The sequence below is a fragment of the Echeneis naucrates genome, chromosome 6 (genome assembly GCF_900963305.1).
Source record: "Echeneis naucrates chromosome 6, fEcheNa1.1, whole genome shotgun sequence".
NCBI lineage: Eukaryota > Metazoa > Chordata > Actinopteri > Carangiformes > Echeneidae > Echeneis > Echeneis naucrates.
The window spans coordinates 16,305,668-16,327,938 of NC_042516.1; the positions used below are offsets into that span (position 1 = coordinate 16,305,668).

A 22,271-nucleotide genomic window follows, 5' to 3' on the forward strand; every position below is an offset into this window, starting at 1 on the left:
GATGACTTCCTGCGCACCATACTGCTCTATCAGTTGTTGTCAGCCATGAGTTGCACAGATAATGACAACTTCGAACACATGTGCGAATACTTCTGTGCGTACTTTCCAGGAAGAAGTGCTTGCCCTCTTTCAATGCAAAATGCATAAGCCAAAACACTGTGTTGACCCGTACCCATCTCAGCTTTATGTCCTCGGGCCTTTGGTCCTGCAGATGAGTGTAAATACAAGTTGAAGACTTGATGTTGAGTTTCCCTCGATTTTTGCAAACCACATAAGTCCTTGCTTGATTATCGGTGCACTGGAGGGAGAGTAAGACGTAGCTTTTCTTTTCTTTTTATCAGCGTCAGTGAGAAGTGAGTGATGAAAAGAGATAGAGAGCTGAGATGAGCTGCAGGAGGAGGTGCACATGAGAAACATCAAACATAAAAAAAGCAGAGGATGTAAGACACTGGAGAAACACAAAGCAAGACATCCATATAAGAATGAGTGCAACTCCAACAGAGCTTGAGGTAAGAGCTTCACCAAAACAAAAAGCTTGCCATGTTGTGAAGCTGTGTTTACCCGGTTCACATGGCAGCGAGGTTTTAGTGAAATTTTGTTACTGGAAACTGGGACACAGAGTCATCCATGTTGCTGGGAAATTATATAATTCGAGTTCTGTGGTTTTCAAATTATTGAGTGAGGTCAGCAGAAAATAACATTGGATGCAAAAGGCAAACTAATATTGTTTAACTGTATTTTCTAGTAGCTCTGGCTAATATGAAAGTTATTTGACTCGACTGCAACATAATACTTGAAGGATAAAGTTGTTAGTGGGGATAAGCATTAAATCCAGGAATATCCACTAAATTCTGAGTTTCTTGTCAAATGGCAGCTCATGACAGCATTTGTTGGTATTGTGTGTCTGAGCAGCGAGGACTCCAGCAAGCCAGAAGGGTCAAAGCGTTGAGTATGATGAGAACGGAAATTCCTACGTGGTTCTTGTTAAAAAAAAAAAACAAAACAAAAACATGGGCCTTTCCACTGTGTGCGGAGCAGCAGATGAAAATTTGATGTTAAGGTTACTGGATTGTATTTTTGTAGTTATTTTCTGTTTGAACCTCCAGCGTCAGCTATCGATCCAGCCATCATCACAGCAAGATCTTCAGAGGGGTCCTCAATCTGAGACCCATCACCAGACGCTCCAGCCTGAAGCACAGCTGTCAGAGTCCAACACTGAGCAGCAGCAGCAGCAGCAAGCCAAGCTGCTGTGTATCAGACTTCAAAAGCTGCTCCTCCTCTTCGGGGGCTTCTCCTTATGTGTTGCCCTTCTGGGACTAATTTACTATAAATTCCCCAATCAGAGTAGGAGCAGTAACCAGACAGGAGCTGGTGAGCCTGAAACACAACTTTACGGAAAACTGACACAAAACGATTCAGAGCTTGTAACTTTGTCTAACTTTTCTCTCGCTCTTCTTTAGAGGCCCCTTGTCTTTCCTCGGCCTGCCAGTTGGCCTCGGCCCGTCTGTCCATGTCTGTCGATCCCTTTCAGGAGCCCTGTGACTACTTCCTGTTCGCATGTGAATCTGACAGACTCTCCCCAGGCAGAGAGGGGAGTCAAAGAGGTCATCCACAGAACCACAGTGGGAATTCTGAGAGGAGCGGGCAAAGTAAAGAGAGGAAAAACAGAGGAAAGCTACCAGACAGGAAGACTGCGCTGCTGCAGTATCTCAGAGATATTCTAGGTAGGAGTCTGGACCGTCTCACTTTGTCTAACTACTGTGTAAACAAGCCTTTGACATCACTGTATCTTTATTTTGTGCGTTTTGTGTATCTCTGTCAGAATCCAACTACACAAGTCGTAGTTCAGCAGTGCAGAAGGCGAAGCAATTCTACGCTTCCTGTTTGGACACAGGAGCCATAGCATCCGCTGGAGTAGAGCCCTTCATCAGTCTCATCAACAATCAAGTATGACACCTAGTTACCTTTAAATGTATGATTCCCCAAAGTAGTTGGGAATGTTTCCTTATTATCTCATTGTTTCTAATAAATTTCCACACACACACAACTGATCGATCGTCAGCGCTCAGACTTGGACATGTTAGTGATTACTAATATTACCAGATGACGAGAGCACGCCAGCCATGGGAGCTTATGACACACACCCCACCCTAAATCCTCCCAGTTCATGTGGTGGTGGTTCCTCCTTTTCTCCTCAGAGCTGAAATAAGCCAATCTGCTGACTCTCTGATCTGATGAAAATGATTCATTAACTGTTTCCATAATTGAAAATAATACTGAATACTTGCTATTTCTCAAACATTTTCCTTGTCCTGCACAACTGCTTACTGGAAATCTGTCTTCTGTCTGTAGTCCGTACAAAACAGATGCATTGTTGGTCAGAGACACATTTATAAAGAGTTTTGTCTGTGTCAGTATTTGTGGAACAGAATATCTCTTTCTCCCGCTGTGCAGCTGGGAGGTTGGGCTGCTTTGGGCCAGTGGAATCAGACGGATTTCAACTACACTTTGAGCCTGCTGATGAGGGACTACGCCACCTTTCCCTTCTTCAACCTCTATGTGGGTAAAGACCCAAAGGAAGCTGCCCGTGGGACGACTAAAAGATACATACAGGCTGGTATCCACGAGGATAAAACCAAGCACGCTGGTGAGGGAGCACTGTCGTAGCAAAGTAGGCTTGACTCAAGTCTGCTCTGTGTCTACAGATTGATCAGCCAGATCTATTGATCCCATTTGAATGGAACAGCAAGGCACAGAAGTCTCAGGCTAGAACTCAGGTTGATGACTGTTATACCTTTGAATATATTATTGATTCATCCCACGGACTGGCTCCTAAAATATTCCCCTCTCTCTATTCTTCAGACACTACGTCCCTTCTTGGAAACATGTAAGAGGTACTTGGCGCTGTTGGGGGCCCCGCCTAGCACCAGCATGCTCCATGTGGCCATGTTTGTGTCTCTGTCCTCTGAGCTCGCTGTGGCTGCTGCCCCTCTGCAACATCGGATGTCGAAGGGACAGCTGTATCAGCGTATGACCATCAGAGAGCTGCAGGTGCTGGAGGAAGAGAAGGCTGATTGGCTGCACCGGCTCGCTGTGTCTGAATGCCCTGGAAAAACATAACAGCAGATTCTCCATGTGTAAATGCTCCTACAGGTCCAGGCCCCTGCCATTGATTGGCTGTTCTGTCTGCAGGCTGCTTTCCATCCACTGGCCCTCCTCGAAGACGATCTTGTCTTCGTGCACAACTTACCCTACATAGTGCAAATGTCCCCCATCATTGAGAAATGGCTGAACAAGCATGAGCTGAACAGCAGGTACTGTAAGTGAGGCATACAACCAAACATGCAAAGGTCCTTTTCCCGTCTATAACAAATCTTTTTTAACACTGTGCTGCCTCACTTGATCCTGCTCAGTGGCCCCCTTCAAACCTTTATGGTCCTGAATCTGCTGTACACCCTGATGCAGGCCCTGGACTCCAGATTTTCTGAAACAGCAAATAATTTATCTGCAGCGCTTGGTAACACAGACAGGGTGAGTCGACTTATTCATTCATTCATTCATCTTCTCCTGCTGATCCATTTCCGGGTGATGGGGGTTGCTGGAGCCAGTCCCAGACAAGCCCACGTTGGGCGAGGGCGGGACATACACCCTGGACAAGTCCACTCAATGGACCAGAAAAGTTTACCGACAAGAAAAAGAACTGGCCAATGAACTGAGCCGTGTCTACTTTGTGGGATTCTTCACCAGGTAGCTCCTCGCTGGAGATACTGTGTACTGGAGACTGAGAAAGGATTTGACTCAGTTCTTACACACCTACTCAGTCAGAGAATGGCACACCAAGAGGTGAGGATGGACTGTGGATTTGAGAGATCATAATTTATCGTGATTATAGTTATGAGGTTTGTGTTCAGCGTCCTGAAGATGATTTTCATTCTTCAACAGGCAGATGAGATGATTCAAAATATCTTTTCCTCCTTCAAGTCCAAATTACATGAGCTCAAATGGACAGATGAGAAGTCTCTTCATTCTGTTATGGAAAAGGCATTGTATAAATTGATATTACGCTTTAATACATATAAGTTTTAGCTTTATTCTGGTATCATTTGTATTACTTCTGTCACCGTCCAGGTTCAGTCTTTAAAACCAAGACTCTGGACTACAAATGAGATATCTGGTGAAGCTGAACTTGACCTGCTTTTTTCTAAGGTACGTTATTCACCGCCTGTGGCTCCAATGGAAAAAGTGTATGAACATGTTCCTTCTTAGTTATTCCTTTTTCCTGCTGAACTTAAATATGTATATCTATAAAGCAAATGAAAAAAAAAAAACATTTGATACAGATTTTTAGAACTTCCATTTAGACCTGCCTTTTTATTTATTATTGCATCAGTGGTAGGTGAGACCCAGCAGTCAAAAATGTTCTCTTGTAACTTCTGAACAAACATCACTGGCTCTACAACCTGTGTATTACAGGTGTCACTGAGCTCACACAGCTTTTTCTCCAACTACGTCCAGCTGCTGTCTCTGTGGCAAAAGAGGCGGAGAAAAGTCCTGACTGAGCAGAATGAGGCGGCTGACATGTGAGGATCAGCTCTGTACTTAAAAATAATAACGTGAGCGTTTTTAGAGTGTATTTAATTTTTTCTTATTTCTTCCAGATTCTCAGCCGCACCACTCGTCACAGGTAATGAGCTTGTCTTTCCACTGGGAATGTTTGTGCCACCGCTCTTCCATCCAACCTACCCCAGGTAAAAAAAAAAAAAAAAAAGATTTTTAAAGCACTTATACCTTGGTGGTGTTGGTGAAGGCTACTGTGACAGCTTGAAACATAATTTCTTTATCTACGGTCTATTCACACGTTAGTAAAGCCTGGGCTGGTTGGCGGAGGTTTGCATGTCCCCCTCCTGTGCCTGCGTGGCATTTCTTGCCTCCTTGTGTAGTCCAAAAACATACAAGTTTAGGTGCAGTGGTAACTCTAAATTGTCGCGTGTTTGGGATCAGTTCTATGTTCCATATGTTGGCCCTCATACAGACTGGGGACCAAACCCCTTACCCACCGTTACCTTGGCTGGGTGGATGGAGCTGAGACAAAAAGCTGTATAACAACTACGAGGCAGCAGTTCCAGTCTATATTGTGCAAACGTTGAGCTTGATGGCTCTCTGCTTTTGAAACAGGGCAATGAATTATGGTGCAACAGGTTTCCTTCTTGCCAAAGACATCCTCCACTTGCTTCTGCCCGACAGTAAGAGACAGACATTTGTTGTGTTAAGATCTCATTCATAGAAAATTACCTTGAAATATGCTTAATTCCATACGCTTCAATGACAGATTGTTTACTGCAATATGATGCCAGTGTTTCTGTTGTGTTGTAGTTTACTCTCAGAGTGAGACAGTGCACGCTGTGGGGGAATGTGTGTGGGCTCGCTATCTCACTGTGGCAGAAAGAAGAAGAAGAGGCGGAGCGTTTCCTCTCTCAGCGGCGCAGAAGCAGGAGGTGTGGGTGCAGTATTCTGCACTGCAGATAGCATTGCAGGTGAGTAGCCATCTCCAGGTTTTTTTTTTTTTTTTTGAGTGTGTGTGTGTGTGTGTGTGTGTGTGTGTGACTATTCATGTATCCATATTTCGTCCATTCTCCTTCCTCAGGCGTATTATCTTAGTCTGAAGAGCCATCCAGGGGACACATCTGTCTCAGGACTGTCTCTCACTCATTTGTTTCTCAGATCCTTCTCTCAGGTAACGTGTATTAATCTTTCTCTTTAAAGCCTTGCCTCCTTTTCTCTCAGTGACCAATCTCATGTTTTTTATGTTTTTTTACAGGTTAACTGTGACTTTGACCCCTACGATGAGGTCATGCCTTTGGAGTCCTCCTTCTTGATTACAGTCATTTGTGCCAAATCTCACCTGTGCCCTTCAAGCCTTCAGTGTCCCAGTAAAACCACACAACATTCATTACTAACATGCTGAAGAGAAACCTTTAAACACTCGCTGGGATTTATTTTGGTTACTGCCTCTTAAGAAAATATTTACTATTATGTAGTGCTGTAACCAAATAGACTGTGGATGTGGTTTAAAAAAAAGAGTTAGAGAATGCTTATATTTGTTTTTTGTATAATCTAAAGATGTGCTGGGATGTTTTGATAGTTGCACAAGCTGTTTATTATTTAAATAAAAAATGAGAAATTTGAAAAAAAGTGTCCATGTTTCACCTCTAGTAATGGAAAAATATCAGCAGTACAAGAATGTAAAAACAGTCCAATAAAGTCCAACAATCAAAACACATAAAAATGAACCCATTTTTGAATTGAATTGTATTATTATTTAACACTATAAAGTCTTAAGGCAGACACAGCAATGTTTGAAGCTGGTCCGTGTATTTCAGATAAGGGGAGTTATGGGGGGTAAAGTCTGTAGAAATGGTCCCCATAAATATACTGATGAGTCATTTTGCATCTCTGAGCCTCAAAATGCTAAAATTCAAGCATTTAGTTTTTTGTATAAGCCTTTATTGCTAATCTAAAGATGTGCTGGGATGTTTTAATAGTTACACAAGCATTCAAGACTTTTTCCTCCTAAAAAGTCAAAAGACTTTTCAGGAGGAAAAAAGTCTAAATATGTATTAACTTATTTCTATTCATTGTGTCAGTTCTACTTGTAAATACTGCTAGTTTGATTGAAACCGAATAATTAGCAAAGTAAATAATAATCAAAGCCATTCTATGAGTAAAAAGTAAATTACTGAAATACTGGAGCGTCAGTACAAAGTCACAAGGTAAACGTACAAACTGCTGAGTTCCAGCAGTCCCTTGGCAACAAAAGAATTGTTATTTTTCAAAAATACTGTTTAAAAATCAGACCTGTCATGTGTCTGCCAGACTCTCCAACAACCAGCTGGAGAGATTTCATACAGCAGGGGTTTTTTTTAAATGATGAAAAAGCCCAACAGGAAGCATGCGGAGGGAAGCAACAGCCAAACAAGCCTCAGGGAGGGCTGCACGGGGAAATATTACTATAAGCATTAAAGCAAAAGAAAATACACCTTTGAGGCTGATTAAACATGCAGGGAAACCTTCAAAAATTCAGACTGGAAGAGGCCTTGGAAAAGCAGGAGCCAAACGTTTGGGCCGACTACTGAAACGGGCCATCCAGGACCAGAAGGAGCCAGCAGGCAAGAGACAAGCGTCTGTGCCAAGTCAGTGACAACTAAATGGTGTTATGGTATAAAATGATCACAGCAGCATTTAACAGCAGGGAGTTTGTAAAGTCATGTTTATAGTTCATTGACATCAAATTTATTGGCAATCATTTTTGATAACAGATTTACTATCTGAGTTGTTCCACATCAGTAAACTTAAGATAGTATTTTATAGACTGAACAAGCAACGTTTTAGGCCTGAAAGCAGGAAAATGTTTGATTCAATTTAGAAAATACCGCAAATGTGTGAGTTTGTATCTTTACAATGTAATTTCTGTCATTCTGCTGAAACCTTAAAATTTACCACAAGTACAAAAACAGAAAAAATAAAAACAGACAAAATACGACTAACTGTGTTTTAGACAGTAGTTTACATTTATCCTATCACTGTGATCACGTCTGTGACAGGCTCAACACTTCATAATGAGGATGTCAGAACAGGATTTATATCACACAACCTTTTGACTGCATTATGGATTTTTTCAGAGACTCCTGTTCGCCTTTTCAAGCATCAGATTCAAAGTGAGGCTGAAAATGCATCTAAGACAAACCCAGCATCACACCCCATCTCCCAGCTCATCCTCAGCATGGTTTCCCAATGCAAACACCAAGGTGGCATCTCTATGGCAGAGCTCAAGCAGACACTTGTTGCTGGAGGCTACGAAGTCACCAAGAACAACAGGCGGGTGAACACAGTAACCAAAAGGCTGGTTGACAATATGACACTTGTACGAACTACAAGAAACACGAGGTTAAAGCTGAACAATAAGGTAAAGAGTACATTCCTATTTGTTAACCTGTAAATACATTGGTATTTGTTAAGAGGGAAATACAACGCTAAATGACAGTCGGGCAGATAACTGCCGCTTTGTATATGTTATAAATATATATTACATTGGCAAAGCCAAACTTGAAAATTTCTGAGAACAGCAGCAGTTTTGTTACCTATGTGATTCAGTGTTGACCTGACCTCAACATTTCAATGTCAAAGTTAGAAAGAAGAAGTTTGTACTGTCAAGTGTAGTCTATAATTAATTTGAATTTCGATTCCTTTTTTACAAAAATTTCAAAAAGACCGACACACTATGTGTTAGGACAAGCACTGTGACATCCCCCAAACAGAAAGGAGAGCTGAGGCAGAGAAAAGCCATCAGCAAATCTCCCAAAATAGCAGAAAAGTCACAGAGACAACCCATGAAGACCAAACTAAAAGGAAAATCACAGAAACCAAAAAGCAGGAAGAACAGACAAGCAGCCAAAGCACACAATCCAACAGGCAATACTCACAAACCAGCCGGCAGATCTCACAAACTGAGGAGGACACCTAAAGCAAGAAAATCCCGAAAGCCAGCAGGGAAGAAACGTGGACCTAGAAAAAAGCAACCCACAGGGGTCCGAAAAGGAGGAAGAAAAACTCAAAGGACTCGGAGACATCAGCCAAAGAAAAACAGACACGAATACAAACACTCCCAGAAAAAACGACCACCAAGAAAGAGGCGTCGTAAAGCAAGAGCACAATTAAAAAAACAAAGTCAGAGGAGAAGAGCTTACTACTATTAAAGAGTCGGTGTAATTTATGGCAACTGGTAATAAACTGAAATTGCGTGTTTACTTTTTGTGTGTCAGCTGTATATAATATAATAGAAAAAGTCTTTTTTTTTTTTACACTTTGGTTAAGTAGAGAAATCCATGTACTTCCTCACACATTATTGAGCTGTACATTTTAATGAAATTGTATTAACATTCGCAGCTACAAAAACTGGTTACTACAATTGGCAATTGTAAAAAAAAAAAAAAAGAAAGAAAAACCATCTTTTTACATGAAAAAGGAGGACTGGGTACCAAACTGAATGTAGTCCACATGGTGGCCAAACAGCATCATACTTGTAGTCCACACGCCCTCACTAATGAATCTTTTGGTGGAACGTGTCCTGCATATCCAAAAATGTCCAAGTAGTCCATCACCTGTTTCTCACAGGACACCCCACACTTCCTCGAAGGCCGAGCACATCTTGGCACAGGTCAGCGCAGCAGAGAGCGGATAGTTACTGATCGACACAGTCTTCTCTGTGTAGTCCACATTCACCTTATGAAAGCAGAGAGGTCAGTAAGATAAATATTTCAAACTTCAAGCAGCAAATCAGCCACAGAGTTATTTCTTACAGCTCCATGTGCAAATGCTCCGATCACCACTGCAGCTGGTCCCTCTGGCACCAGCGACCGAGGGCAGACAGCCTCTCCTGCAGAGAATGAGGTGCTGATGCGAGGGCAGCCGGGAGGCAGGTGGTCAGACACTGGGTTTTTAATCATCCTGAGAAGCTTCTGTGGCCCATCAGCAGCTCGGACACTCAGCTTGTGCAGCAGCTGAACTAAGATGTGAAGCGACAAAAGAAAAACATTAAGAAGAGCCATGGAGGGAAAGTAAAGGATCAATAATAACACGTTATTTTGAGCTTTGTCCGCATAAAAATCTATTCAACTGGTATTTAAACCATGCAACAACAGGCAAAAACAAATAAATAAAAACACAAATGAGGAGGTAGTTCACCCATGAGGCCACAGAAGCGGGTGAAGGTTCTTGGAATTCGGGTTTGTGGGTTGATCTCTATCAATGCATTTTTTTCTGTGTGGATGTAAACCTGCAGTAGACCTGCCCTGTTCAGTGGACTGTCCATCAACATGAGCAGACACTGGTGACACAAAGAACATATTGAAGAAATAAGTTATTCAAACGGGGTCTGAAGTTAACAAAATTCCATCTTTCAGGAAGTTTGGCTGTAGTGACATGTCTTCAAAAACCTAAAAAGGGCTCCAGAAGGGCAACAAGTAATAAGCAGATCTAAATCTTCCTGCTCAATAAAACTGAATGTGCAGCAACACAAAATGCATGCAAACTTACCAAAGCACAACACAATGATAAAGAGACACACATGGGACTACAAACTGTTATGTGAAATACTTCATATGTTAAACAGGTCATGGGGGATTGGTGATGTTTTCTGAGGTGAGTGATACCTGATGTGTGATATCTGGCCTGATGTGTCCTGGATCTCTTCCACTTTTGATGATCATATTTTTGTGCTGATCGCAGTTCAACAGCTCGAATGTTTTCCCGACCTGAACGAAACCAAACATATCTGAATCAATCTCTAAAGTGACTAGACTCTAAATGTTTGGCTGTCGATGTCACTTCCACTTGTGGCAGGAATCACACCGGGACTCGAACACATTCTGTCCGCTCACCTTCACCGTCTCTAACGAGGCTCCCTCCAGAATGACCACCAGTCTCCGCTCGGCCATCCGGTCGTGCAGACTGCGGAGATGTTTGGCTGGTTTGGGTTCATATTCGTCCAAATGTTCGAGACCACGCTTCGACCCATTTGGTGCCGCCATGATGCCTCCCTGTCTGTCGCAGATTGTCTACGTCATCGCAATCGAGCTCGTTCACGTGTGCTTGTCTATCGTACATAGACTGTAATATAGTTATATCTGAAGAATAAAATTACAAACATTTCATGCCCAGAGAATTGCATGTTAATGTTATACAAACATAAGCCCCATTAAAGTTTATTTTGCGCTACGTTTCGCTCCTTTTCTCTTAACTTCATTGGCACAGTTTGTTCATGTTAGTTATTATAAACACAACTTTAACATGTTCTCTAAAGCATATCATAATATAATTTGAGTGTAAAAACCTGACAATTTTAGTTTTATTTTGTTGGGATATCTCTTTAATTAAAATCTCTAGTTTTGTTTTTTTTTTTTTTTTTTTTTTTTTTTTGTATAAACTTTAAAATGTCATTATTACTATCCATTTCCTATTTTGTAAACTCCGTGAAACGCCACCCAGTCATTGAGAGTGTAATATCGATCACAAGTACACTTGTCAAAAAGCATCTGAAGATCACCCTTTCATCCATCGTGTGCTTGTTTGTGTGTTGATGTTTGTGATTAATAACTTTATTTAAAAACTTTAAATCACGCGTCTGCGTCGCCACCATCCTGACGTCATTCGCGTGCGACGGATGCTCGTCCACAACGTGTTGGAGTCAAATTCACGTGTGAAAAATTCTGATCTTCCACCGTAGTCAGAAATCAGAGCACAAAGTGTGAGATTAATCGGTGAGTACGTGAACGCATGTTACACAGATCCAGTCGGTGGAAAAACACTCAGCCAGGCGATGTTAAAAACTGAGCTCCGAGGTCTTTTACGATCACAGCCGAGTTAGATCAGCTATAGTAGCTATAGTCGGTGTGCAAATGGTCTTAATTCTGTTGCAACATAACTGTCACTGCGAAGGTTCAGCAGTGCCCGTGTAATAATTCAGCACTAACCTAAGTGTATCTCCAGAAACGACTGGAAAATAAAAGTAAGGAATATAATGACCGCAGAGATATATCAGGATGTCTGCAATAGGAAACATGTCCTACACATGACATGTTTTTGCACTCTATGGAAGTAACATGGTAACTCTGTAGTGCGACTGAAGTGGTGATATTGTGTTGTTCTGCAGATTTATTTTCCATGCAGTTATTGTCTCTTATTCTTTCAGCTTTACATATTTAATCTCATCTCATCGTATTCTTAAAATAAAAAAGTTTTTTTGAGTATCAAAGTTCTCCAACATCTCACTGAGGGTCTGCACAACATGATTAGGTTTGCTGCTACCATCCTAAGATTTCTTTGCAGTTGCGGTATATGTGGTTGTTTGATTGATTATGGAGGCAATTTCTAGTCAGATTAAATCACAAACATTTATCATTTTTCTTAACAAATCAATTTTTTTTTTCAACAAATGTGTTTTTCCAAAAATATTGATGTTGATCATATTGTTGTTTACATACCTTGAGCAGCTAGATTGTTATGACATTTTTCTCCTAAATAACTCCCATCACAACCAGAAGAGGACCAGCAATGAATTCAGCAGACCTCTGCAAAGGAAAACAACTGATCTTTTTCTTTCTCCTGCTTTTCTGGGTACCTGTATAGGTTGGAGTCATGGGTCGGAGGTTAGATCCCACCAACAAGGTGAAGAGAGGGCCAGGGAAAAAAGCCAAGAAACAACAAGGAGCAGAGACCGAGTTGGCCAAGTTTATAACTGACGGTGATTATGGTTTCCTTTCTGTCAGCTCTTCTTACACATTTCTTCAGTGTTGAAATATGCGCCAAACATCATCTAGGCTTGTTCACCAAGAAGTTTTACTTTTGACTCTCTGCAGAGGAACATGAATCAAAACGTCTGTCAAGTAGAGCCAGGAAAAGGTAAGAGGTTAACTGATCCCAGAAGAAACAGAAAAAACTGTGTGTTTACAAGTTTCTCATTCATCTTGTCATTTTTCAGAGCTGCAAAGAGAGTTCAGACTTTGAAAAAGCCAAAGGTTGGTGAAGAGGAACCCAGAAAAGGTGAAACTCAAAAAAGACTGGCCTCTTTAAACACAAGACTTTTTTGGACTTTTCAGGATATTTAGTTTCTGAATAACTTCTGTGGCAAATAATGTGCATGTACTAAATGTGAAGACGTAAATGTGGGCATAATGGAATAACAGTACGATTTAAACAAAATCAATCAAAGTTTTAAGTTTATAGGGAAAACATTTAAACAAGTCTAAAATAATTAAAACAAACCAAAAAAGGAAAATTACGGTAAATATTAAATACATTTTTTGTTTCTCTCTCTCTGTAAAGGATTCACTGATGAGAACAGTAAATGGTTGAAACCATCAAAAAGAAAGCGCAAAATTGATGAAGCTGAAAGTGAAGATGACAGTGATGAGCACTGGGAGGAGACGGAGGAGGAGGAGGAGGAGGAGGAGGAGCAGCAGCAGCAGCAGCAGAAGCAGAAGCAGAAGAAGAAAGCAGGGAAAGACCAAGGAAAAAATAATGAAAAATCTGAAGTGAAAATGGAGGAGGTTGATGACGATGATGACGATGATGAAGAAATGGTAGACGACTATGGCGCGCCTGATGACGGCAGTGCGGATGACGCAGCAGAAGAAGACAGTGATGCAGAGGAAGTATGTAAAGCCAACACTTCAGCAATTACATCGAGTGTATCTTAAAAAGTTCAAAGTTGTTAATGTAGTAAAAGTTAATATTCTGATTTAATAACTACTGTCCTTTGCTATTACTTCACGTTTAGCTCCTTCCAATTGAGCGTGCAGCCAAGAAAGAGCAAAAGATGAAAGAAACCATGGGTCTCGAGAGTGATGATGATGATGACGACGACGATGATGAGGAGGAGGAGGAGGAGGAGGAAAAAGATGATGAAGATGAAGATGCTGACATGGATGAGGATGACGCAGTACAGGCCAACATCGAGGAAATTGACAAATTTAAGCTTCCTGTGGCAGACGAGACTGAGAGGGAAGGTGAGTGATTTAAGATATTTCCCATACGATTCCAAAAAGCAACACGTTACAGCAGATTTACACCAAATGCTCTGCAAACAATAATAGCATTTTTCTCTGCATTCTTAAGGTATCCTGCCTCTAGACCTGAAGACAATTCATCAGCGAATAAAGGACAACATTGATGTCCTTTGTAATTTCTCAACGAAAAGGGAGGAGGGGAAAGAGAGGGCAGAGTACATCTCACTCCTGAAGAGAGATCTCTGCACTTATTACAGCTACAACACCTTCCTCATTGAGAAATTAATAGACCTCTTCCCTCTCTCAGAGGTCTGTGTTCTCCCATGGTGGCTGAATGATATACACAGTTACAAAGTAGAAATTTTTTGCTATTGTTAAGACGCAGTTGCCATTGTGGGTGTAGTTGAAATTATTGTAATGTTTGTTAGCTTCATTTGGTCTTCATTTTTTCTTGACAGCTGGTTGATTTCCTTGAGGCCAATGAAATTCACAGACCTGTCACCATTCGGACCAACACATTGAAAACAAGGAGGCGGGACCTTGCACAGGTAACTGCTTGGGCTTTAAAACATGGATTGAATTTTCATATAGAAATTTTTACAAAATATCTTGCACGTCTCACGTGTTTGTCTATGTCTTTCCTTCTTTAAGGCCCTCATCAACAGAGGAGTGAACCTTGATCCACTGGGTAAATGGTCTAAAGTGGGTTTGGTGATCTATGACTCCTCAGTACCAATAGGTGAGATTCAGTGAATTACTGTATAGGATCTACATCTGTATAGGAGATTTTAAGGATCTTTATTGGAGGACATCAGATTGACCGCAGCCTCACCAGCTCGAACTGTAATCTTACAACAGGTGCAACACCAGAATATCTGGCTGGTCAATACATGCTGCAGGGAGCCTCCAGTTTTCTACCAGTCATGGCGCTTTCACCTCAGGAGGGAGAGTTGGTGCTGGATATGAGCTGCGCTCCAGGAGGCAAGACCAGCTATATTGGTAAGATGCCTCAGTTATTCCGTTCAGTTGTTTTGCGTTACTATTGACTACGATTGATTGATTTGGTCATTGGTTAATCTGCTAAGTCATATGGATAATAAGTGACTGAAGGAAGAAATTATAGTAGGGGTGTTCTTTTGTTTTTTAGTTGAGATGAGTATCCAAATATGAGCAAATAAAATTCTGTATGGCTAAAATAATTGATCATTTCGGCTGTAATGTAGATTATAGCAAATGCAAACCTTTCTCACATTAAAATGAAACATACTTAATGATGTATGTGAATGTTCCACTTTTAGCTCAGCTAATGAGAAACACAGGCATGATCGTGGCTAATGATGCCAACGCTGAAAGATTGAAGAGTGTGGTGGGAAACATCCACCGCCTAGGCGTCACCAACACTGTGGTCTGTAATTACGATGGAAGGCAGTTTCCAAAGGTAACATTCATACAGAGAGCTAATTTCTATGGTGTGTCGTTTACTCGACATTGTATGCAGTGTGCTGACTTGTTGACTCTTTTGCCCACAGGTAATGGGTGGCTTTGATAGAGTACTGCTTGATGCTCCGTGCTCAGGTACAGGAGTCATTGCTAAAGATCCAGCAGTGAAAACCAGCAAGGTAAACTGCCCTTCACCATTCATGTCCTTCATAGAGCCATATTTTAGATGTTAAATAACATTTTTAATACTTTGTTCCTGCGATTCTCCTGCTTCCCCATAGGACGAGGCAGATATCCAGCGCTCAGCTCACCTGCAGAAAGAGTTGCTTCTATCTGCCATAGACTCGGTCAATGCTGAATCACCGTCTGGAGGATATTTGGTCTACTGCACATGCTCAATAATGGTGAGTGTAGCTGTGGATTGACATTTATGTGCCCAAACCTGATTATGATTATGGTGTAGATTATCTAAGAAAATTGATTTTCTTTGAAAATTTGGAATCAATGAACATGTGTTCCACTAGGTGGAGGAGAATGAATGGGTGGTGGACTATGCTTTAAAGAAAAGGAATGTCAAACTGGTTCCCACAGGACTTGACTTTGGCAAGGAGGGCTTCACAAGGTAAATAAGATAAATAGTGTTTTCACCAAGCATTGGGGTTGAAAGGCAACCACTTTTAACCATGTTTTTTTTTTTTTTTTTTATTCTTCAAGGTTCAAAGAACGCAGATTCCATCCTTCTCTGAAACTCTCTCGGCGATTTTACCCTCATTCCCATAATATGGATGGGTTTTTTGTTGCCAAACTGAAGAAGTTCTCCAATGTAATTCCAACCACACCAGCGGGAAAAGGTAAAACAATTTCTATGACTACTTGACAGCTCAGTTCATGATAGTTAATGTTTCATGTCATACTAACTGTTTCTCTGCTAATATAGATGAGGAAGATTCAGAAGCTCCTGAAGCGACGGCAGCTACACAATCTCCCCCGGTGAAACCTTCTAAAAGCGACAAGATCAGTAAGACTGTTCCTGGTAAGGCAGGCAGTGCAAAAGAAAAAGCCCAACACAATGGAACTGCAGCAAAGGAAAAGGCAAAGATCAAACCTAAAGGCAAAAAGAACTCAACCACCGGACCAAAACAGGCAAAGATCGCCAAGATGGATCCAGAGACTGTGAAAGGGGCAGAGGCCAAGAAGCCCACAGTGAAGACAACTGAGGAGACTGAAACGTCAAAAGCTGGAAAAAAGACAGGGAGCAGATTTGAGAAAAAGCAGGGCAAAAAGACAAAATCACATTTGAAGGGAAAGAAAAGAATGGGAAAGAATAAATTCAAAAAGTTGAAAAAAATGTTGCAAAAGTCAGAGTAGAGTGACGTTGTATACAGTCTGTACAAATGTACTGGGTAATGTAAAAGCTTTGTAAAACTCCATTACTCTACCAGATTCAGGTCTATTTGGTTGTAGTTGGTGTGTTATGTTGGTTTTTCAGAGCAACAATACTCAGTGTGTTAAACATAATTGTATGTGCAGGCGAATTTGACCAGTCAGCAATGAGTGTAGTCTTCCCTTTTTATTTGTATTACAGAATTTTCTTGGTGTTTGTCTGTTGATTTAATTCCAGATTGCGACAACTTTCAGAAACCTGTTCCGCATAATAAATCTTTTAAGATATTTTCCTCTTTCCTTGTTTTATTCATTATTAATTGGAAAAAGTTTTACTTGTCTTAACTACTAAATCCTTGTTGTGTGATGAGTGGAGGTAAATGTTAACATCATCTATGAAGAACGCTTTAATTTTAATTTTATCATCATCACTATTTAAAATTTGACAGTTTTGTTGGTCATACACTCAAATATTTGTAATAGAGATCAATTTGACCACAAATAACTTTTTAAACACCAGAGGCTGTATTTGTAGTTGAAATTATGACAGAGAAACATGTTGAATATTTGAAATAGAACTGCAATGAGTGATAATGTATCTTATACGGGGGGGGACTAAATCTATTTTATTTGTATTCAGAGGTGGATTTATCTAATTTTAACCGGATTCCCCAAAAGAAGTCAAAGGTCCGCAGACTGCCAGAATATGAACAGACTCAGATTAAATTCAGATGTTGGTCCGTCACACCTTCAGGTAAAAAAATAAAATAAAATAAGGCCTGTGTGTAGGTGTGTGTTCTCTCCATATACCTACTGTCTTTAATCATATGTGCGGAGGTTCACATTTAGTGAAGTTAAGTGTGGCATCGTTAGTCCATGTGTGTTATTCACACTGGGAAAGGTCAGATCGGTCCAGTCCACACAGGAAGCCGTGTTGTTTACATTTTCCAAGATGGCGGCGGGGATGTATTTGGAGCACTATTTGGACAGTAAGATGCTAACCGTGATAAAATCGCAATGGGAAACGCGTCTGTTTGATATTTTAGATGGCGTGTTCCTCTGTGCTTCGTTGTGTTGTGTGTAGTTTGTCGTGAAACGGCCGCTGTGAGTAGGTGTAGGTGTTTCGTAACGGCCGGCGGGTTTGGGCTCTGGCTATTTGCTGGAAGCACACACCGTACTGTGTTGAGGAAACAATGCTGCCTGAGAGCACACAGTACAGAGACTACAGGAGCTGTTAAAGAAAGAGCTCCAGATCCCTGAACGAGCAGGATTGTTCCGTAGTTGTGCCTCGTATTGTTTAGCAGGGAAAGCTGGCTAATGGCAGCTGGAGCTAGCTTGTAATGCTCACGTTGTTTGGTGCTGAACTCTCTGCTCCTTCATTTCACTTCTCCAGGCATAGAAAACCTCCCGTTCGAGCTGCAGAGAAACTTCAATTTGATGAGGGACCTCGATCAACGCACAGAGGGTGAGACAGAGAAGTCTGAAAACACAGGCCATGTGTGTCCCATTTGGAGAAATTAGAGCTGTTAAACACAAAGCCATCTTTTAAAACTATGGTCAGTCAGATCTGCCCAAGTTCAGTCTGAGGTGGTTTTTCAACGAGAGGAATGTGGAAGAAAATGGGCTTTGGTCTGACGTTTGTGTCTTCACATTTATGTTAGATATTGATAGACTTCTACTTCTTTCGGCATCTGGAAATCCACCCAATCATGTAAACCAAAAAGACAAAAAAATATTTTTATTTTTACTATGAATGTTTATTTTCACACACAAATAAAGAGGAACTTGGTATGAGTGATCAGAAATGGACATAACTTAATATTTTAGGCCAACAATATTGGGAACCACTGCACTTTCCAGTGATAAAATAGCAGAATATAAAACACCCTTAGAGTTGGGAATTATTAAGTAAAGAATAACCATTTCTGTATGTTCCTATAAACGGTGAAATCACATTTGTTTTTTTATTTTATTCCTTGTCACTCCTTTAGATCTCAAAGGACAAATAGACTCTTTGGCTAAAGAATACACAGCCAACGCCCGGACTCTTTCCTCTGAGCAAAAGCTGTCCATACTGAGGCAGATTCAGCAGTCCTACAGTAAATGCAAAGAGTTTGGCGATGATAAGGTGCAATTGGCCATGCAGACCTATGAAATGGTTAGTATCCTATAAATAAACACAATGTTTACATATATCTGTGAATCATATGAGTAGATCAATACAGAGACGCACTGTAACATGTGCATCACAGCCACTTTGCTGAATTTCTGTTTTCTGCAGGTTGACAAGCACATCAGACGTCTTGACACAGACCTCGCTCGGTTTGAAGCTGACCTGAAGGAAAAGCAGATTGAGAGCACAGACTATGATTCCACCTCCAGTAAGGGAAAGAAAGGTATGTGTCCATTATTTTTGTTGCATGTCTTTTTTTTATTCTTGCATTAAGAAATTGAAAAATCTTTTAAATGACTGCTTAGGTGCATATTTATTGAAATGATTGTGTTTCTCCAGGTGACTCCAGACAGAAGGAAAAAAAGGCAGCTAAAACAAGGTCTAAAGTGAAAAGTTCAGATGAAGATGGCAGTCCCAAGAGCGCACAGAAGAAAGTCAAACTCCTTCAACCGTATGTTGTGCATCTACTTTCAGGCTTGTGGTGGAGCTGTGTTTATTTGCTGCGATTAAAATAATAATAATAGTTCCACTACTGACATTAAAATATGTTACCTTTATCATCAGAGGAGAATTTAACACCCCTTCTTCCAACTTTGGGAACGTGCACCCATCTGATGTGCTGGACATGCCAGTGGACCCGAACGAACCCACATATTGTCTGTGTCATCAGGTCTCTTATGGCGAGATGATCGGCTGTGACAACACTGATGTGAGTTTTGGTTTATGGGGCACTTAGACAAGAGTGCAAATTCCTTTGGCATGATACCTTTTTATGTGTTTTGTAGACATTTTTGCATTGCCACAGGTATTTCAATTGGGCTTAAAACTGGGAAAGATTTGATTTGGGAATTGAAAAATCCTGGGGACAAACACCACAAAAAGGACACTAACCTTCATCTTTGCTTTTGTGAGTAATTAATAACCTAATACCATCGGTAGCATTCAGAAAAGGTGAAGGGGCAAAAAGTGGAGACTGTTTTCTCCACGACGACTTCTAGAAGAGATACACAGTTGTTTCTGACGTTTATAAGGAAAGTGTAAAGCTTATTCTATTTTCTATCCCCAGCAGATTGAGGCAGATGGCCACCCACCCTGAGTCTGGTTTTTAGCTGGTCTCTTCTTGGTGACAGGGAGTTTTTCCTCCTCCCTGTCCCAAGACCCTGACCTCATCGTTGAAACACTTTTTCTCTAAAATATCGGAAGGCTTTAACCCCATTCCGTAAAGTGCCCTGAGATCATGTACTCAATGATTTGGTGGTATATAAATAAAATTTTTATCAAAGTATTGCAAGATCAAACAAAGAAACTATGCAGCAAAATATGTACACAGTGAAAGCATTTTATAGAATACAAAGAAAACTATGAACTCGAGACTATAAGCAGAGGCCCCTAAAGGCACTCCAAACATAATTTGATTAGAAAATTGGAAACATTGCCAAAAGTAAGATCGTCAGTAAAATAATGATAGTTTTCAGGGAGAAGCAGTAATTTCTGTATAAATATCTCTCTCCATCAAATGTTCCCCTGCCTTAGAAAAGCAAGGAACATTTGATGTAATAGCCTGTCAAAATATGAGTAAATAGCATTAACATTAAATGCCCTTTATGTATCACAAAGGCCAACAAACTTTTATGGTTGAATTCTGACATTGAGAGGGTTAAACAGATTAATTTAGAAAATATAAATAGTAGTCATGTTACACGACAGTAATCACTTATCACTTAAATAGATTTGCACTCTCTATCCTATATATTCTTCCTAGATTATAAATGTGAAAGTCATAAGAGTCCTCTGGTCTTTTGGCTCTCCCTCAGCCAGTAAGGGTGATTAAATGTCACACAACACATAGTGTATGCATCATTTCCTCTTGACAAGATTTACGTTGCTTCCAACTGTTTGCTTTGTCTTAGCGGTTAGTGCTCCATTTGCAAAACATTCAACAGTATATTGTCCATTTAATTTTTTCTCCAGTGCTCCATTGAGTGGTTCCATTTCGCATGTGTGGGCTTGACAACTAAACCAAGAGGAAAATGGTGAGAAACTGGAATTAAAATTAAACTGAAGCTGAAATGTCCCATCCAACTTTCCATGCATTGTTTTAGTCAATCGCCTAATTGCTTACATTATTTTTTTTATGAATTTCACGCAGGTATTGTCCACGGTGCTCTCAAGACAGAAAGAGGAAATAAAAAAACAAACAAAAAAGCAAACTGGTTGTCCTGGAACAAAATGTGGACACTGGTCAGATGGAGAATGAGAAGAATATTTCTTCATTAGTTACTAGAACTTTTAGTTTCTCATCTTCCTTAACATTTGGTGCTTTTTTTTATGTAGTTTGCCTTGGTCTGATGCAGTGTGTGTGAAGGAGCCAAGTGGTTACAATTGTATTTAAATATTGATTTGTTTTTTGTAACAGTTGACATTTTTTATTTTTATTTTATTTTTTTTTTGCCTTTTTCCTTTTGGTGCTGTTATTGTGACTTTTTTATCATTTGTTTTACAAAAGAATAATCAACACTAAAACTGACTCATGGCTTAACGGTTGACATTTCCATGATACTGTATTCATTATTATGCCTATAAAATTTAAGTATTTTCTCAGAACAGTTTTGCCATGGATTGTTGTTTGTTTTTATGTTTTTGTATTAGTTTTTTGAGGGGGCGGGGGGTTAATTTTGCTTTGCTTGTTATATGGTTAGTTCTGTGCTTAGCCTTGGAACACTAGTTTTATTTTTTGAACAGGACAAAAGAATATGAAGAAATATGGTGCATCCCCACAATATTAGCCTGTGGTAGTGAGTTAAACCATTTCCTTTTAACATTTGATTGAGTGCTGTATAGAAAGTAAAAACATTTCATGAAAAGTATTGTCATTTCTGTAGCTGAAACATTGGTACAGGGAGAAGGGGTTGATTGTGTCGTCAATCATTTTAATACAGCTACTACCTCAAAAAAAAAAAAAAAAAAATACTGCTTGTGTGGTCCTTTGTGCGTTTTTCACTGCACTGAAATGAACATTGAGTATATTATTTTTCTCAGTGTGTGGGATATACCAGGCTACAAGTGAGGAGGGAAACGGCAGCATGTTGAATTCCAAATGGAAACTTTCATTCTGTAAGCGCCATCAGCAACCACTAGGCCATGAGTTAGAGACGTCTTCAGAGATGAGGAATCAGGACTCATGAGTCAGTAAGATGATTTGAGCTTTTAACTTAACACTGAAGAGCAACATGGTTTGCTTCACTTGGCATATAATGTAAAAATGTTCTTATGTATGCATTAACATGAGCAGCACAGTGGCGTAGTGGTTAACGCTGCCGCCCCACAATAAGAACCTATTCCCGGTGTGGGCAGCCATCCAGGTTAATTGGTGATGAGTGATGGACTGGGCAAGGAAAAGTGAACCCCCCCCCCCAGAGACTGGACCAGAGACAGAACCCCTCCACAGACCGGACTGGACCAGAGACTGGACCCCTCCACAGACCAGACTGGACCCCTCCATAGACCGGACTGGACCAGAGACCGAACCCATCCATAGACCGGACTGGACCAGAGACTGGACCCCTCCACAGACCGGACTGGACCAGAGACCGAACCCATCCATAGACCGGACTGGACCAGAGACCGAACCCATCCATAGACCGGACTGGACCAGAGACTGGACCCCTCCACAGACCGGACTGGACCAGAGACTGGACCCCTCCACAGACCGG

At 40.7% G+C, this 22,271-nt stretch overlaps 4 protein-coding genes across 8 annotated transcripts; 3 read left to right on the top strand and 1 right to left on the bottom strand.

The window, feature by feature from the left end:
* Positions 1-199: 199 nt before the first annotated feature.
* kel (Kell metallo-endopeptidase (Kell blood group)) lies at positions 200-6,078 on the top strand. Of its 2 annotated transcripts, none has more exons than XM_029503962.1 (18): positions 200-509; positions 1,107-1,371; positions 1,461-1,724; positions 1,823-1,947; positions 2,455-2,613; positions 2,706-2,777; positions 2,863-3,051; positions 3,154-3,314; positions 3,414-3,531; positions 3,748-3,843; positions 3,943-4,041; positions 4,129-4,206; positions 4,474-4,580; positions 4,659-4,748; positions 5,176-5,243; positions 5,374-5,534; positions 5,645-5,734; positions 5,819-6,078. In XM_029503962.1, exons 1-18 carry the CDS (start codon positions 483-485, stop codon positions 5,963-5,965), a joined length of 2,316 nt encoding a protein of 771 aa, XP_029359822.1. In that variant the 5' UTR covers positions 200-482; the 3' UTR covers positions 5,966-6,078. The 2 variants fall into 2 exon arrangements, with proteins under 2 accessions (XP_029359822.1, XP_029359823.1); XM_029503963.1 differs by having other exon boundaries at positions 1,113-1,371.
* Positions 6,079-7,103: 1,025 nt separating this feature from the next.
* Positions 7,104-10,592, bottom strand: emg1 (EMG1 N1-specific pseudouridine methyltransferase). The gene is made up of 5 exons (XM_029504122.1): positions 10,437-10,592; positions 10,209-10,310; positions 9,742-9,883; positions 9,357-9,562; positions 7,104-9,279 (listed from the first exon to the last, which is right to left on the bottom strand). Exons 1-5 carry the CDS (start codon positions 10,584-10,586, stop codon positions 9,166-9,168), a joined length of 714 nt encoding a protein of 237 aa, XP_029359982.1. The 5' UTR covers positions 10,587-10,592; the 3' UTR covers positions 7,104-9,165.
* A 621-nt stretch (positions 10,593-11,213) lies between these two features.
* On the top strand, positions 11,214-16,667 carry nop2 (NOP2 nucleolar protein homolog (yeast)). The gene is made up of 16 exons (XM_029503964.1): positions 11,214-11,315; positions 12,184-12,298; positions 12,414-12,456; positions 12,536-12,597; positions 12,880-13,208; positions 13,334-13,562; positions 13,672-13,871; positions 14,021-14,110; positions 14,214-14,301; positions 14,421-14,561; positions 14,861-15,000; positions 15,092-15,181; positions 15,284-15,406; positions 15,527-15,624; positions 15,717-15,853; positions 15,940-16,667. Exons 2-16 carry the CDS (start codon positions 12,193-12,195, stop codon positions 16,368-16,370), a joined length of 2,307 nt encoding a protein of 768 aa, XP_029359824.1. The 5' UTR covers positions 11,214-11,315; positions 12,184-12,192; the 3' UTR covers positions 16,371-16,667.
* Positions 16,668-17,313: 646 nt separating this feature from the next.
* ing4 (inhibitor of growth family, member 4) lies at positions 17,314-21,498 on the top strand. Of its 4 annotated transcripts, none has more exons than XM_029504116.1 (8): positions 17,314-17,374; positions 17,779-17,850; positions 18,377-18,543; positions 18,667-18,785; positions 18,908-19,009; positions 19,123-19,267; positions 20,530-20,591; positions 20,708-21,498. In XM_029504116.1, the coding sequence occupies exons 1-8, from the start codon at positions 17,338-17,340 to the stop codon at positions 20,745-20,747; spliced, it is 744 nt and encodes a 247-aa protein (XP_029359976.1). In that variant the 5' UTR covers positions 17,314-17,337; the 3' UTR covers positions 20,748-21,498. The 4 variants fall into 4 exon arrangements, with proteins under 4 accessions (XP_029359976.1, XP_029359975.1, XP_029359977.1 ...); XM_029504115.1 differs by having other exon boundaries at positions 18,667-18,781; positions 18,898-19,009; XM_029504117.1 differs by having other exon boundaries at positions 18,667-18,781; positions 18,898-18,978; positions 19,128-19,267.
* Positions 21,499-22,271: the final 773 nt, after the last annotated feature.

Bases quoted from the DNA above. Each gene is read 5' to 3' on its own strand.
- kel (XM_029503962.1), top strand. From the start codon at position 483: ATGAGTGCAACTCCAACAGAGCTTGAG. The intron at 510-1,106 runs GTAAGAGCTTCA...TTGAACCTCCAG, and splicing joins CAACTCCAACAGAGCTTGAG to CGTCAGCTATCGATCCAGCC. The intron at 4,749-5,175 runs GTAAAAAAAAAA...CTTTTGAAACAG, and splicing joins TTCCATCCAACCTACCCCAG to GGCAATGAATTATGGTGCAA.
- emg1 (XM_029504122.1), bottom strand. From the start codon at position 10,586: ATGGCGGCACCAAATGGGTCGAAGCGTGGTCTCGAACATTTGGACGAA. The intron at 10,311-10,436 runs GTGAGCGGACAG...GGTTTCGTTCAG, and splicing joins CCTCGTTAGAGACGGTGAAG to GTCGGGAAAACATTCGAGCT. The intron at 9,280-9,356 runs GTAAGAAATAAC...TGCTTTCATAAG, and splicing joins GAGCATTTGCACATGGAGCT to GTGAATGTGGACTACACAGA.
- nop2 (XM_029503964.1), top strand. From the start codon at position 12,193: ATGGGTCGGAGGTTAGATCCCACCAACAAGGTGAAGAGAGGGCCAGGG. The intron at 13,563-13,671 runs GTGAGTGATTTA...TGCATTCTTAAG, and splicing joins AGACGAGACTGAGAGGGAAG to GTATCCTGCCTCTAGACCTG. The intron at 15,625-15,716 runs GTAAATAAGATA...TTATTCTTCAAG, and splicing joins GGCAAGGAGGGCTTCACAAG to GTTCAAAGAACGCAGATTCC.
- ing4 (XM_029504115.1), top strand. From the start codon at position 17,338: ATGGCGGCGGGGATGTATTTGGAGCACTATTTGGACA. The intron at 17,375-17,778 runs GTAAGATGCTAA...TCACTTCTCCAG, and splicing joins TTTGGAGCACTATTTGGACA to GCATAGAAAACCTCCCGTTC. The intron at 18,544-18,666 runs GTTAGTATCCTA...TGTTTTCTGCAG, and splicing joins CCATGCAGACCTATGAAATG to GTTGACAAGCACATCAGACG.